The 15604-nt window shown below is 49.1% G+C and overlaps 1 protein-coding gene across 7 annotated transcripts in view; it reads right to left on the bottom strand.

The window, feature by feature from the left end:
* The window catches only part of kst (spectrin beta chain, non-erythrocytic 5 kst), a 320373-nt gene that overhangs the window by 6718 nt on the left and 298051 nt on the right, over positions 1 to 15604 (bottom strand). For 5 of the 7 annotated variants that reach the window (XM_065227170.1, XM_065227169.1, XM_065227171.1 and 2 more), the window contains 9 exons: positions 10783 to 15564; positions 10572 to 10717; positions 10331 to 10393; positions 9033 to 9147; positions 3207 to 8963; positions 2886 to 3140; positions 2540 to 2816; positions 2318 to 2476; positions 1760 to 2143 (listed from right to left, as the gene is read on the bottom strand). In XM_065227170.1, coding sequence (XP_065083242.1) covers positions 1760 to 2143; positions 2318 to 2476; positions 2540 to 2816; positions 2886 to 3140; positions 3207 to 8963; positions 9033 to 9147; positions 10331 to 10393; positions 10572 to 10717; positions 10783 to 15564 — 11938 coding nt within the window. The remainder of the gene's footprint in view (positions 1 to 1759; positions 2144 to 2317; positions 2477 to 2539; positions 2817 to 2885; positions 3141 to 3206; positions 8964 to 9032; positions 9148 to 10330; positions 10394 to 10571; positions 10718 to 10782; positions 15565 to 15604) is intronic. The other 2 variants (XM_065227167.1, XM_065227172.1) reach the window with 2 other exon arrangements.

The following is a 15604-nucleotide window of genomic DNA, read 5'->3' as shown; positions in this document are numbered from 1 at the left end:
GAGTGCCCCGAATGCAGCAGATTGGACTGAAGCAAAGCGCACTATGCCTCACTATGGGGCCTCATAGCCTAGTCAGTAAAGGCACGGTATTACCAAGCTGGAGGCGGCGGGTTCGATTCCCGGTCTGGTCGAGGGAATCTTTCTGGTTGGAAATTTTCCATTTCTGGGCATAGAGTATCATTGTGCTTGCCACACAATATACAAATTCATGCATTGGTATTGGCATCGAAAGCTCTCAATTAATAACTGTGGAAGTGCATTTAGAACACTAAGTTGAGAGCACGCAATAAGCTAATATGCACTAAGCAATAAGCTTGAAATGCGAATAAGAAGAAGAAGAAAGCGCACTATGCGGTATCTCCTAGCGACAAAGCATTTTCGATTGCATTTGGGCGGCAAGAATATTGACCTGAAGGCTTACGCAGATGCAGATTGGGCAGGTGATCATCGGGACCGTAGATCCAATAGCGGTTTTCTGATTATGTTTGGTGGAGGTGCGATCAGTTGGGCGGCAAGGAAGCAAACCTGCGTTGCCCTTTTCTTCAACGGAGACTGAGTTTATTGCTGCTGCAGAGGCATGTCAAGAACTTCTCTGGATTTGGAGCTCTGGAGCTGATGAAGGATTTCCACGAGCCGGAAACTCAAATCCTGCTACTCGAGGACAACCAGAGTGCCATCTGACAGTTGGAGTCGGAGAAACTGGAACGCCGGTCCATACACGTTGACACAAAGTTCCAGTTAACCAAGGATCTTATTCAACAAGGCATGCTGTCCGTGATCTACTGTCCAACGGAGCACATGATTACCAAACCACTGAACAAACTCAAGATATCAAAACATCGAACATCGGCTGGTGTGCTACCTGTGCAGTGTTGATATAACGAACAATCACAGCAACCAGCTGAATCCTAAACCTATCAAAGTAGCCTGTAAATAACGATTAATAAAAATTTATTAATTCCACTGTTACAATCCTTAGCGATCAGTTGTTTCTTTTTCACGCTCTGCTAACAAGAAGATGTTTCGGTCTTCGGTTCTAATCAGTGACCTGAAATAAGACTGCAGGGATCGAAACTCTATTTAGGGTAAGGTGGAGAAAGATGGGCCCTCTACTTGATTTATTTATTTTTTCGATTGTCAACATCAACAGACTCAATGTAGCCCAAATGCTGGTTTGAAAAAGCATTGAACTTGTTAATTTTGATAAACAAATATATTAATAAATGCACTAACTGATCCATCTTGCCCCGCCTTACCTAACTATTCGAATCAGTCAAACATCAATAGTGATATACATAAAGCAGGGCAAGTTATTACTAGCCCTGTATATAGAAGATCTATCAGACATTGATACTAACATCGAACTCTGCTTGAACAAAACCAAACCACCGTTCATAAAAAATAAAAATAGTGAGGTTAGAATGATTCGTACTTTTGACTAACTGGTTATTCCGTTTGTTCTCAGCAAAACATTACACATTAATTGTCGTCGAATTGTGTCATACGATTGATCTCTAAGTAACTATAACGCTTACATTCGGTTAGTGAAGATGTACTGAGATGGGGTTAGGAAAACCAATGGTAAAGGCACACGCAAACAAAACTGAAACTCCGACACCGTCAATATGTAGTTAAGCAAAGACCGTTGCCTTCTGGGTCAATAAGAGAATCCCGAAACGGCTCCCGTTCAAATCCCGCTTTAGTAAGATATATGACCATGACCAGAGCGAATTTAGGAATCACAAGCTCAAGCTCTAACCGGAAGCGTATCCATCTAGGTTGATATTGTTCCCGAACGTATTGCTGCCATTGTTGATCGGTGGATGGTACTCCATGCCGCCATTCGATCCCGGAACTGTCGTCGTTGGCAGATGATGATGCCACGTGGTCCGTGACACGTTGTTGTTGTTGTTGTTGCTCTCCCGTCCCGTAGGGCTGCTCATTTTCAGATAGCTGTTACTGCCAACGTAGTTGTTGTTGCCGGTCTGTTCCCGTTCCCGTTTGATGAATTGATCCTGCATGTGCAGCTGCTTCTGATGCAGCTGTTGGTGATGGTGGTGATGCTGATAGCCGGATGGCGGTTTCAGCGGGGAAAACGTGCTCAACGGTGGTGACGTTGCCGGCAACGGTGGTACAGGAATTTCTGCTCGGATTGCGGTGCAGGAAGACACACATCACACACAAAATCGGGAAGGGACAAAACAAAGACAATGGACGAATTGAGCCACACATAAATGAGATACATTGAGCAAAGGGAAGAAGCTTTGCGCGGGCATTTAGCAGATCACACGCTCGATGGGGGAAAGAATGGACTCACCTGATGACCTCGATTCACTGTTGCGTAGCCAGACGTCTTCGCCGTTTCCGTTTCCGTTGTTGTTTTGGTTGCCATTCACAGGCACGCCTCGTTGGTTGGCTGAATTTGGTTGATGGGAAAAGGGCCGGGTGGCGTTGGTGTAGTTGCCATTGTCGTAATCTGAAACGAGACACGAAACCGTTCAGTTCATCGTAAGGCATTGGGAATAACAGCAGTACTAACCATTTCCATTGAAACTACCACTGCTCCCACTGCTCGTTTTGGGTCGAATTTGTACTGTGCTATTGCTGTTGTTGTTATTGTTGTTCAGCATGTTCTCGTTGCTGGACTGCCGCTGCGGTACCGGCGGAGGAACTCCTCGCGGTGGTATCGGAGGCTTATCAGCTAGCCCGAAGAACTCCTGCGTTGGGCTCTGCGGTGCCTGGAAGGTACTCATGTGCTGATGCTGCTGCTGCTGTGGTTGTTGCTGTTGCTGCTGCTGCTGCTGCGACAATCGTTGCTGTAAAAACAGCCAATGCATTAGTAAAAACCTAACCTACAGAAAAATCCACAGACAAATCTAGCAAACCTGATTCTCTAGCTCGCGCAGTTCCTTCTGCTTCTGCAGGAAATTGATCTGCGGGGTTTGAAGGGTACTACTGGCATTGCTACCGGAACCACCGGATTTGGCACTGTTCAACGAGCCCCGGGAATCCCGTCGCTGCGAATCGGGCGACGAGGTTCGCGAGCTGATTGACGAATTGGCATCGCTACGGTCCAGGATCGGGGACTGGGGATTGATTTGCAGGCCTCCGACGGTTTTCCCATCAGCACCGAGGGTGTGCTAGCGACAAAATACAAGCATCAGGCAATTTCTACCAAAACCTACCTCTATCCATCACCAACTTACCTTCATCGATTCATCGTAGCTCATCAGCTGTAGATTCGGGGGAAGCGAAGCGTGGAATGCGATCTTGTTGACCCATTCGTTCATGGAATCTTTCGAACCGGTCAGGAACAGGAACTCCGAACCATCCAGGAGCACCAACCGGAAAACGTTCTTCTTCTTGGTGTAGTCTTCGGCTCGGTCACATTTGGCGTTCAGGATATTGACCGGAGCGGTAGCTGCTTTCTTCTGAGCAAAGTCCTCGACGTCCTTGAAGAAGCAAAGCAACTGTCCACACAGGACCGTGTAGAAGGGTTTCCACGAGCGAACGGGTGCCTTCTTTCCACCAGACTGCAGTTCATGCTTTCGCTCCAGCATACCTTGCATCTCAACCGGTGGCAGATCGGATTCGGTAGTTTCGTTTCCGCGTTGATTCTTGCGGAAACTCTGGGCTCTCCGTCTGGTCGTAAAGGACGGTGTTCGTTTGGCAGGCTTCGGACCGATCTTCATACTTTCTGCCCGCTTGATGTTGCCCTCGGAACCGCGACGTAGTCGTTCCTGCAGCATCGTGGCAAAGGAATTTGACTTTTGTACCGGAGACACATCGGGAGCTTCCTTGGACAGACCGGCTGCGGTCGACGGGGACAGATGACTAGGTGTAGACGACTTGATAGGTGTGCCGGTGTAACCGTTGACGACCGACGAATTGACATCGTTTCGTCGACGTTCTTCCGTAATTCGCTGTACTTCCTTCTGCTTGAGGGCTTCGTGCCGTTCACGTTCGACTCGTTCTTTTTCGGCTATGCGAGCAGCGTGTTCAGCTTCCAGCTGTTTCTTGAACTTCTGTTCCAGCAGAGTGATTCGCTTTAGAGCAAGGACCTTCTCTTCCTGAGCAGCTACGGTCTTCTCAAAGTCTTCATGCTTTCGAAGAAGATCCTCAACTTGTGCAATAGACTCACCCAGTTTGCCGTCCTTCAGCTGAACCTGCCGGGAGATGATCCAACTTTCGATCACTTCGGCTTCCTTCAAGAACATTTGCGTATCCAGGTTTAGTTCGTAGATCTCCGCTCGCTGGACGATTGTGTTGTCCAACAGGCGCTTCCTTTGTCCCAAAACAGCGATCTTCTCTTGCACTTCATTGGCCAGGAAGTGACCATCCTTGATCAGCTTGTTTCCAATTTTGTAGAACGTCCCAAACGCTTCGCTTCTCGAATCCACTTCGGTTTTGTGTTCTTTGATCTTCCCGATCAAAGCTTCGGCTCCAGCGACATCCTTGGCCAGTTCCGGAGCAGTAATCTGCGCTAGCATTTCATTGATCCAGGCCATAAGATCCCGATATTCGTCGAAATAGGCCTGCAGCTGTTCGGCTTGCATAAGCTTCTCCTTGCGCTGTATTGTCTTTTCTTTTAGCTCGGACCACACTTCGATCGTTTCGTCTCGCTTGACTTCGATGTGTTCTTTGGCATCGGGGAAAGTGTCGCCTAGCTTCTGGGCTTCGGTAACTACCGACTCCAGTTGTTCCTTGATGGCACACAACTCCGCTTCAAAGCTTTCGTGCGTTCGCACCAGTGCCTGAATCGTTTCCAAATCATGACCGTAGTCTTCTGACAGGACGGCTGAGATCTTCTCATTGATCCAACCGATCGTTTCATCTGCCGTTCTATCGAACAAGTGAACCTGCTTAGCTCCTGCCAATGCTTCCTGCCGGGCCACAACCAAATCCTTTAACTCTTCCCACAGTTGCTTCGTTTCGTCCCGTTTACCCTTGATAATGTCCTTGTTAGGGTTACCCTCGTTCAACAACGATTCTCCCTTGGCCACACAAGCATACACTCGTGCTTCATTCGAGTTCATATTCGAAACGAACGACTCAAACTGTGCCGTCAGCTGTTCGACATGTTCCACATCCGTTCCGTATTCCTCCGATCCAGCCGTAGTCATCTGCATCTCGATCCACTCCTGCAGATCGTCAATCTCCCGGATGAACTCGTACAGCTTCTTCGTTTCGGCCAGCTTCTTCTCTCGCTCACCAGCCAATCGGTTCAGCTCATGGAACTGATACTGAATCTTATCGTTCTTGGTCTTGATCTTTTCGCTATCGAAATGACCTCGCTCCTGCAACCCTCCAGCCAGCTTATCGATCTTCTCCACAGTCGGCCTGAATGCTACCAGTTCACGCTGCAGTGCATCCAATTTCTTCTGCAGAGATCCCACCGAATCCTCATCTTTGCCGTAATCGTGAGAGGAAATGATCGGTTTCTTCTCTTTCAGCCAGGATTCCGCTTCGTTGGCTTCGGCGTAGAACTGCTGACTCTCGACCGCATCCAGCAGCCGTAGCCTCCGCACGTTGGTCAAATTTCTCAAGTTCACCAACTTCTGCTGCAGCAGGTTCGATTGGCTTTCGATCTGCTCCACGGCGTAGTGATTATCGCGAATCATTTGCTGACCTCGTTGGATCAAAGCGGAAATGATTGGTTCCTGCGAAAGGATCTCCGCTTCCAGGGCTTGATGTTTCTTCTGTAGACTTTGTACGGCGGTTAGGCTGTTTCCGAGGTCCTTGGATGCCGCCAGAGGTTCCTTCTCGTTCAACCAGGACAGTTCGTCTTCGGCGTCTCGTAGGAACTGGTGCAACTGCAGCGAGTCTTCCAGGTTTTCCCGCCTAATAGTGGTTGGCTCGTGGAGGGAGTGATATCGCTTGATAGTTAGCATAGCGCTTTCGTGGAGTTCGTCCTTCATGAAGTGATCGGAAGCGAAGAACTTGTCATCGGTGGCCCTGATTTGTTCGCATGTTTCCAAGTGGTGAGCAACGTCCGCTTCCAGCATTTCGTGCTTCTTCAGCAGGTTGTTAACGGAAGCCAGGTCCTTGCCGTAGTCTTCCGAGGATAGCTGGGATTCCACTTCGTCCATCCAGTTGTTGAAGTCGTCTAGGTTGCGCTCGAACAGGCGAGCTTCGTAGGCTTCTGCCAAGCATTCCCTCTTCTCGCGGGAGGCTTCTCGAAGCTTCTGCCAATCCGCTTCCAGGATATCGAGCTGTTCCTGTACCAGTGCACTTGCGTAGTGTTCGGCGTTGATGAGGGTCTCTCCATCTTCGATGATAGCCGTTACACGGCTGGAGTTGGCTCCCAATTCGGCATCGAAGGCAGTATGCTTTTGGATCTTACTCTGAAGGTTGCTTGGTTCCCGGTAGTTCTCATCCAGTGCGACTTGCATCTTCTGGGAGATCCATTTGGCTACTTCGTACAATCCACGCAGGAATTGTTGCAACTGTAGCGACTCTTGTAGTTTTTGCTTCCGTGCCGCCGACGAAGCAAGCAGCTTATCTTTCCGCGCAATCACCGAGCATAGTCTCTGTTTGATGACGTCCGCTTCGAATGGGCTTTCGGCAAGAATCTCCTCGGCGAACTTTTCCAGTTCTTCCGTTCGGCTGGCAGCGAGCAGATTTTCGAATGCTTCGTGCTTCTTGATCAATGCTTCTACAGCAGTGAACGATTCCCCCAAGTCATCGTTGTTCAGGAATGCTTCCTTGTTGGCCAACCAGGCTTCGATTTGATCCGCTTGCTCCTTGAACTGTTGCAGCTGGTATGCTTCCTTTAGGAAACGATCCTTACCCTTCCAGGAATCGTGCAGTTGTTTGTTCAAATCTTCCAGCTGACGCAACGCCTTTTCGACGTAATCATTCTTGATACCCTCGGCTTTATTCTCAGCAACCAGCCGTTCGCCGTGTTCCTGAAGAGCCTTGAAGATATTATCTCTTCCATCGATTTCGGCTTTTCGTTCCCGATGCAGCTGAATTTGCGCCTGGCATTCAGCAATCGTGGTCGGGTTCGATACCGAGTCCATTTTCTTTATGATGTCGTTGGTCCACAACTCCAGCTCCTTCACATCAGCTGTGAATTTGTGCGCTGTGTAACCGTTCTCCAGAGCCTCAGCTCGCTTGACACTGGCTTCCTGCAGGTTGTTCCACTGACGCTTAAGTTCTTCTAGATTAGCTTCAATGTTCACGGCATTGTCCGGATATTTTTGAGCCAGCAGTCCGGCCCTCTTCTCATGTTCTTGAATCTTCTGCTGAACGGCAGTCATATCGCGCTTCATGGTGTCTTGCTTGCGTTTCAATGCTTCCACAGCATTCAAATCTCGTCCGGTATCGTCAACGCTCATTGCCAACAGCTTCTCGCTGATTCGCTCAGCCGTGTCGTCAACATCTCGATTGAACAGGTGTATCTCGTAGGCTCCACCCAGAAGTTCTCGGTATTTGTTCAACGCACCCTGCAGCGACTTCCATTTGTTGTTGAAGTTATTTCGTCGCTGTTGCACGTTCTTGGTTTCATTCGGTGCCTTATCCTGCGTGAGCAGCTTATCTGCCAGCACGTTGATCGTCTTGATTCGCTGATCATCGACTCTCATGTCCGAATCGACGTCGTCTAGCTTTCTCTTCAGGGCATTACAATGCTCAAAATCGCGACCGGTGTCACTTGCGTGAACCATCATTTCCTTGTCACGAATCCAAGCCTCCAGCTTGTCCAGCTGACTGTCGAACTCGAGAATGTCCTGAGCTTCCTCTAGGCCTCGACCACGTGAAGCAACCTCGTTCAGCAGAACGTTCCAGGATTCACTCAATTTCCTCACCTCTTCTTCGATCTCCACAGCGCACTCGTGTCGCTTCTTGATCAACATCTCACCCTTCTGGTTGACCTCCTTGATGCGTCCTTCGTTGGCTGCCACTTCGGCTTGGAATGCTTGATGCTTCTGTAGTTTCTTGACCTTGTCTTCCATGTTCGACACATCGGCGAAGCCAGTTGCGTCCGCTTCTAGTTTCTTCTGTTTCTCGTTGATCCAGGCTCCAGCTTCAGCGCAATCACGGATAAACTGAGCGTACAGCAGTGCGTTCTGCAACTTCTGCCGTCTCAGTGCGCACAGCTCCTTGATCTTCTGTCGACGATCCACGATTTCCCTCAGTCGCCTTCTGATGTTCTCACTGTCGTAGTGATTTTGCTCCACCAGTTTCCTGCCGTGGTCTTGCAGAATCGCCACTTTCTCGTCTTGCGTTTGAATCAATTTCTCGAACGCATCGTGCTTTTTGACTTGATTCTGTACCACTTCCACCGTCTGTCCAAAGTCCGAACTGGACAGCGCCGCTTCCTGGCCGCTGCTCAAGTTGTCAATCACCTTTGCGTCCCGCATGAAGCAGAACAGATCGATCTTCTGTTCCAGCAGGATCTTCTTCTTGTTGTAAGCCGAATGCAACTTGGCGCGTTCATCCAACAGTGCCGAGCACTTCTCCTCCACCTCGGTAGCTGCGTAGTGGCCTGTCTGAACCATCGAATCGCTCAGCTCGTTTAGGTAGCGGAACGTATCTTCCCTGGCTTCGATTTCGCCGTAGATGGCATCGTGTTGAATCTTGAGCGCCGTCGCTCCGGTTGCATCGCTGACATGCTCCTCGGCTTGCAAGGTCGCCCGCAGGTTCGTTGCCCAGGACATCAAATCCCGCACCTGGGTTAGGAAGTGCTGCAGATCACAGCTGGCCTGCAGTTGATCGTTCCGTAGAGCGGATTTTTCCTTCAGTACGTTCCATGCTTGGATGACGTTCTCCTGTTCGGCCGCGATGGCCTTGGCGTTGTCGCCCGGGTACTTGGCCTGCAGACGCAGCGAATCGTCCACCAGAAATTGGAGTTGGGCCTCCAGTGCGACCAGTTCGTTTTCGAACGCTTCCTGCTTGCGGCTCAGCGCCAGGGCCGAGTTGAGATCTTTGCCCAGCTCCGTTGAGAGGGCGGCGTTTTTGTCCTATGGGAGACATTTGAGGTTGTGGGGTTAGGGTTGTTGAAGTTTGAGAAAGGGAGGGGATTGACCTACCTGAATACGGAATAGGGCTTCCGCGGCATCCCTATGGAATCGGTGGATTTCACCGGCGGCGTGAAGTTTCTTTTCACGAGCCGCTAATTGCTTGAGGAGGTTTTGCCAGCAGTTGCTAAAAACGGAAAATTGGCATTAAATTTCAAATTAGTTATACTTCCCCTTATTCTGCGCCGCGAGTGAGGTGAGGTGACTCGCTGTCACTAGTGAGGTGGCAAAAGTCACCGCGAGTGAGGTGACTCTCCGTGCAAATCAAATGGAGGGTCACTCGTGGTGACTATTGTCACCTTACTAGTGACAGCGAGTCACCTCACCTCACTCGCGGCGCAGAATAAGGGGGCTAAGACCCATTACGCTCTTTTTTTCGCTACATAGATCAATGTTACAATGGTTGTTTTCAATATTAATTTACTAAGAATTTCGGAAAATTTTCAACAAGGAACAACCAGGAAACTACTTCTAAACGGTATATAGGGGAAATGGATGTAATGTCGGCCTAAATGTCCCTAATTAAGGCCCATACCTAAATTCAGCAATCGACTAAATTTTCAATAGCGACCAAAAATATCCATTTGTACCGTCCCAATGACGCGTTCATCTAGATAAAATTGATAAATAACAGATTTTTAGCGATGGGCCCAATCTTAGATCCATAGGCCAACATTAGAGCCATTTCCCCTATATAGATTTTCTGAGCTTCAGCTGAAGATTCCCTAAGTTTCTGGAGGTTTTTTTTTTTAGTTCCTTAAATTTCCGTTGGAAATTTCCCCATAATTTCGTTGAAATTCCTAAAGTAGCGTGGATTACCTAAGCGCGAAAAAGAGTTGCGTATGCTTTAACCTTAAAAATGAACATGATTAGTGTTTACGAAAGTGTTAACAATGAAAATGAAATCATCACAATGTCTATGAATGGTGACCAATTTGAAAAGATTTGACTGAAATGTTGAGGAATCTGACAACTACTTGGAACGGTGATTCCCAAACCTGCTTTTGAAAGAAGTTCGCTGCCTACTACAACGAACAGCTAGCTGTACCCAACAGACAAAAAGAGCTGATTAAAGGCTGAATAAGCATTTTTTTGCCTGAATAAGTTCTTGTTCTGCTTCCAATGTTTGTTGGGTATGTACCTTCGGCTCGTTCGTCTCTTAGAACAGCAAACATTCCTCAAGATGAAGGAACAGTCAAAGCAAATTTGGTTATCACTGCTTTAGACGATCTGAAAATGTGCAATGAAAAGCTGATTCCAGGAGTAGCGTGGTTGGACGACACATCAAGCAAGGATCGTTCAGTGTTTACCAGATGTGATCATGCTGTTCAACGACATCCAGCTGGGTCTCCGTGTAGACCGGCTGCTTCCCTCTATCAAATTTAAGGTCATTCATATTTTTATTTGACATCCCCCAGTAATTGGCATGCATTAATTCAAGAGTATACAGAAGAAGAAGAATAACATAAAGAATAAAGAAAACATAGAAAGAGAGAACAGAATAAAGTTTCAAGCTATTTACAGAACCAAGATCACCCGGAACAAACATACCTGAGCTGATCCTGGTGCTTCTCGATATCCGCGGCGTATGGGCTGTCACTGCTGATGAGCTTCTTGGCAAACTCTTCACATTGATTGAATCGCTCCGCTCCGACTTCGATGCGGTGCTTCAGGTCGTCAAACTTGTTCTTTAAGATCTGCGCGAAAAAAAAATCCCATATTATTAAACCAATCCACATGAAAGCTCCCCCGCTACACTCACCAATAAGTGTTCATAATCATGGCCATAGTCCTCCGAGTTGACGGCCTGTTCCTGTTCCTTGATCCACTGCTCTAGGTCGGCGGATTCCATGAAGTACTCGTGTCGGTAGAGACTCTCCATCAACCGTAGCTGCCTTTGAGCTGCCAGCTTCTGCAGAGACTTGAGCATTTTCTCGATCAACTGTTGCTTGGCAGCGATCACCTTGCTGTCCGGATGCTTCGACGATACCATGGTTGAAGCAGAATGGCCCATTTCCGACACAATCCCCGAATACGTATCCAGTTCCAGTTCGATACCTTTGTGCTTCGTCAACAGCTTGGTAGCGGAGTCGCGATCGCGTCCATAGTCCGTCGACCGCAGCACGTTGTTGCGCTCTCCGAGCCAGGTTTCAATCTCCCCAGCTTCCGATAAGTACTGTTGCGCCTTGAGCGAAAGTTCTAACTTTTTCGAACGTTCATTACCCTTCTCCTGCAGGTCATTCCAGGCGAGTTCCAGTGTGTTGCACAACTCCCGAACCTTCGCCTTCTCCGGGTGATCCTGGTTGATCAAGTTCTCTGCCGAAGTCAGCGTCCTATTGATCATAGGTTGATGACCTTCGATCTCAGCTTCCAATTTTTTGTGCTTTTTGTACAGGCTTTGAGCTTGATGCAAGTTTTGCCCAATGACTTCGGAACTCGCAGCCGGTAGATGCTCGTTGATCCACTGCAATTCAGCGTCCAACTCGAATACAAACTTATGGAAGCGCAAGCTTTCATCCAACGCATCGCGCCGCTTGGCCGCCGGCCCCTTCAAGTCCTTGAACTGATTCTGTAGTTTCTTCGTCTCATTCTTGATATTGTTCGCATCAAAGTGCCCCTCATGGGCCATTTCCTCGCCAGAAGTCACCAACTCAGCTACCTTCTGTTCCCACATGCCGACATCGTTCTCCAAGATCTGATGCTTGTTCATCAGATCCTTGCAGCTGCGCAGATCATTTCCGACCTGTTTGCTCTGCAGTGCAGCGTCCAACTCTTCCAACTTGCTCTTGGCATCCTCGATGTTGCGGTTATGCTCCCTCTGCAACGATGCTTGCTCCAGACGTCTTCCCTTCTCCAGCGATGATTGATTCAGATCCTTCCACTTCTGATTCACCGCCGCAATCATCAACGTCACCTCTTCTGCTCGGTTGTTCGTCTTGATCAGTGCTTCACCTTCCTTGTTCACCGTACGAAGCTGTCCTTCGTTAGCACGCAGTTCCCTCTCGAACGCTTTATGTTTCTGCAGTTTCCTCGGTAGATTTGTCAAATCCTTGTAACTTTCATCGCCGGCGATCTTGGCCTTGTCGGACAACCAGGCGTTCAAGTCATCCACGTCGGCACTGAACTTCTGGAAGTCCTTGGACGCCTGTAGTGCATTGCGTCGCTTCTGGGCAAGATCCTTGACCTTCTCCCGGCGGGCCAGCACTTGATCGCGTCGCTCAGCGATGTACTTGGCATCGTAATGTTTGTTCCGAATCAGTTTATCAGCACTTTCGGAAAAATTCTTCAGAATCTTGTCCTGCGCTCCAAGGCTATTTTCGAAATCGGTATGTCGCTTCAGGATAGCCTCGACATCGTCCAACGAGTTGCCCAGGTCGTCGTACTCCAGGTACGCTTCGTGACTCTTGGTGGTAGCATCGATCTTATCCGCTTCGCGGTTGAACACCTGCAACTCTATGCACTGTTGCAGTTTCTTCTCCTTGATACGCCACGCAGCGTATACCGCTTCTTGCTCGGCGGTTAGCTTCTTCAGGGTTTCTGGTACTTCTACCAGATTTGGATTGCGTTGTAGCAGCTGGTTACCCAGCTGTGATAGTTGTTTGAACTCGTCGTCGTGGGCTTTGATCTCTTCCCCAAGCTCATTGTGCTTCTTCAGCATATTTTCAGCTGTTTCCACATCACGGGCGGGTTGATCTGCATCCAATTGATTGTGAACTCCTTCGATCCAGTTCAGCAAAGCCTTGGAACTGTTCGTGAATATCTGTTGACCAACCGCGTTCTCCAGTCGGGATCTACGTTCCTTGGCCTTCTCTTCGACCTTTTTCCATAGACCTTGGATGTCCTTCTGCTTCTCGGTGACATTATCCCTCTCGGATGGATACGAACTCTTCACCGTGTTACCGAGCAGGTTAACGCGGCTGACCTTCTCTTGAACGGGCGCAAGCTCTCGTTCCAGATTTTCATGCCGTCTCTGCAGTGCTTGCACAGTCTTAAGATCTGGACCCACCTCGGCCGAATCCAGCTGGGTCATTTTCTCGTTCATCCAATCGATTGCTTCCTCGCAGGTGCGGTTGAACAACTCCACACTGGAAGCTCCTTCCAGGTTCTTTTCCTTCTGTCCCTTCAGGTAATTAAGATGTTCCCACATCTGATGAATCTGCCTCTGGCGAGCCTTAACCTTATCCAGCTGTGAGTGTCCTTGGCGGACAAAGTCTTCCACGTCGGAATCAATAGCTTCCACTCGCTTCGATGATGCGGACAAATCCGTGAGGAATGTCTCGAATTTCCTCTTGGCGCTTTCCACGTTGTCCTTCGGATCATCCGTACGGAGCATCTTCTCCTTGTCTTTGATCCACTTTTCAAAATCATCGCATTCTCGGTAGAAGCGGAAGAGGCAAATCGAATCCTCCAAGAGGGCACGTCTCCTCTCAGCCAGTTCCTGCAGCTGATCGTATGTGCTGTTGATGTCTTTTTGGCGTTTGTCGACGCTGTCGTTGCTGTCGATCGAGGTGTCTCCTTCGGTTCGTCGCTTGACCAGCGGTTTGACTTGGCTAACCTTTGCCGGGCGTACACGTTTCACCGATATGACCTGCTTGACCAGAATGGTCTTTTTTACTTTTTGCATAACCTTGACCTTTTCGGTTTTCTGGATTAAGCAAGCAACTGGTCGTGCTTCGATTTCTTTTACATAGTTTGCCGGAACGAAGCCTTCCGCTCCGTCAGTCTTTCGGACGTTCCACCAATCCGGGTTGGTTTTGTTCTGAAGGATCATGATTTCGTTTTTGGCCATCTTCATCCCCTGCCCATCGAAGGGATACAGCGCCCGAACGTGCGGCAGCAGTTTGTTTTCGGTTACGGCTTTGCGCTCCAGACGTTCAACGGGTTCCTCTTCCCATACTTCCTTCGGAACCAAGCGAGTTTCGTTCACCCACTCTTCCTGTTCTAGTTCCTGAGCAGGTTCCGGTTCTGCCGATAGATCCAGTGTGCAGATGCCGGCTTTGATAAGCTTGTCGGCTTGTTGATTCAGGTTTAGGATATCTCCGGAGTAGGCATTTAGTTCACCTTGCAGATCACGGTGACGTTGAAGCAGGGCCTGTGCGGAAGGTTCGTCGACTCCAAAGTCGTCGGATGCGACCAGCGCCATCTTTTCGTTCAGCCACGAGTCTGCTTCGTTGGCATCGGCGTAGAATTGGTACGCCTCGGCAGCGTCATCCAGCTGGCGTTTACGTACGTCGGCCAGATCTTCCAGTGCTTTCCAGTGTTCCTGGAGTGATTCGATCTTGATTTGAACATCAGCCTTTCGGGGATGTTTGTCGGTGATCAGTTTCTTGCCAGCTTCCGTGATTTGAATCGACTTGGGTTTGCGGACTTTCATTTCGTCTTCGAGGGCTTTGTGTTTCTGTTGAAGGGACACGACGGCGCGTAGGTCCTTGGCAGTAATGCCGGCCTTGCAGATGCGTTGCTTGTCTACTAGCCAACCCTCTTCGTTTTCGTGGTCTTCTACGAATTGGTAGAAGTCGCGAGCTTCGTCTAGCCGCGCTCTGCGTTCGGCACTGCAACCTTGTAGCTCTTGGTAGGACTGGGCCAGCTGATCGAATTTCTGATCCAGCTGGGTGGTATCTTTCGTTCCGGATTTTTTGAATGCTTCACCTTGGCGTATGTATCTTCGTTGGGTTTCACCCACGGTGGTGACCTGGAGTTCCAGTAGCGAGTGAGCTTGTAGGAGCTCTTCAACTCCGAGCAGATGTGGTCCAACATCTTCGGAAGCGAATTGGTCCTTCAGCGCCTGGATCGTGCTCATGGTGGCATCGATCTCCCGCAGAAGGTTCATGAGCCCGCTCAATTGGGTTAGCTTGATTTTGTGATTTTCCAGTAGTTCTAGCAGTTCCTTCCATTTCGTGATGACTTCCGTTTCCCGTTTCCGGACCCGTTCCTTTCCGTGGTAGTTCTCGTTGTGTAGTTCATTGCACATGTACGTGAGGTCATTGAATCGATCCGCGCGTGCCAAGATGTCGGCGGAAATGGCTTCGTGCTTCTTCACCGTGGCGTCCACCTGACGAATGTTGGCTCCGTACCTCGGATCCGAAAGCACCTGGATCATCTCGTTCAGATAACCTTCTCTTAATACTGACTTCTTTTCGAATTTGTAGTTCAACTGTTCCAATTTTTCCTGGCGGAGCAGTTCCTCCCGGAGGGCGACCTCCCGGTTGTGTTCAGCGTTTTCCAGCCGTTGCCAAGCTTTTTCGATATCGTTGATCATCTTGCCCTCCTGAGGGGTGTAGTGCGGCTGGTTTAGCGACTTCAGCAAGGTGTTGACGTGGAAGAACAAGGCTTCGATCTCCGATCGTTCCTTGTACTTGGGGGGTTTCTCAATGGTACGGTACTCTTTGAATGCTAGCAATTCCCTCTGGATGCCCTCGACCGAGTTGGGGAAGTTGCGCTTCTCCAGCTCGGACGTCTTGTTCCGGATCCAGCTCAGCAGATCGGTGATGAGGCTTTCGAACTGCATCTTCTTCTTGTCGGCATCCATCAGTTTGTTGACGATCTGTTGTGGGATTAAAATGGTTTGTTAAATGAACATGGGC

This window comes from Ochlerotatus camptorhynchus, unplaced genomic scaffold (genome assembly GCF_037179485.1).
Source record: "Ochlerotatus camptorhynchus isolate MF236.1 unplaced genomic scaffold, CSIRO-AGI_Acam_v1.1 ptg000267l, whole genome shotgun sequence".
Classification (NCBI taxonomy): domain Eukaryota; kingdom Metazoa; phylum Arthropoda; class Insecta; order Diptera; family Culicidae; genus Ochlerotatus; species Ochlerotatus camptorhynchus.
The sequence above is the reverse complement of the archived record's forward strand: the minus strand, read 5'-3'. Positions and strand labels throughout refer to the sequence as shown.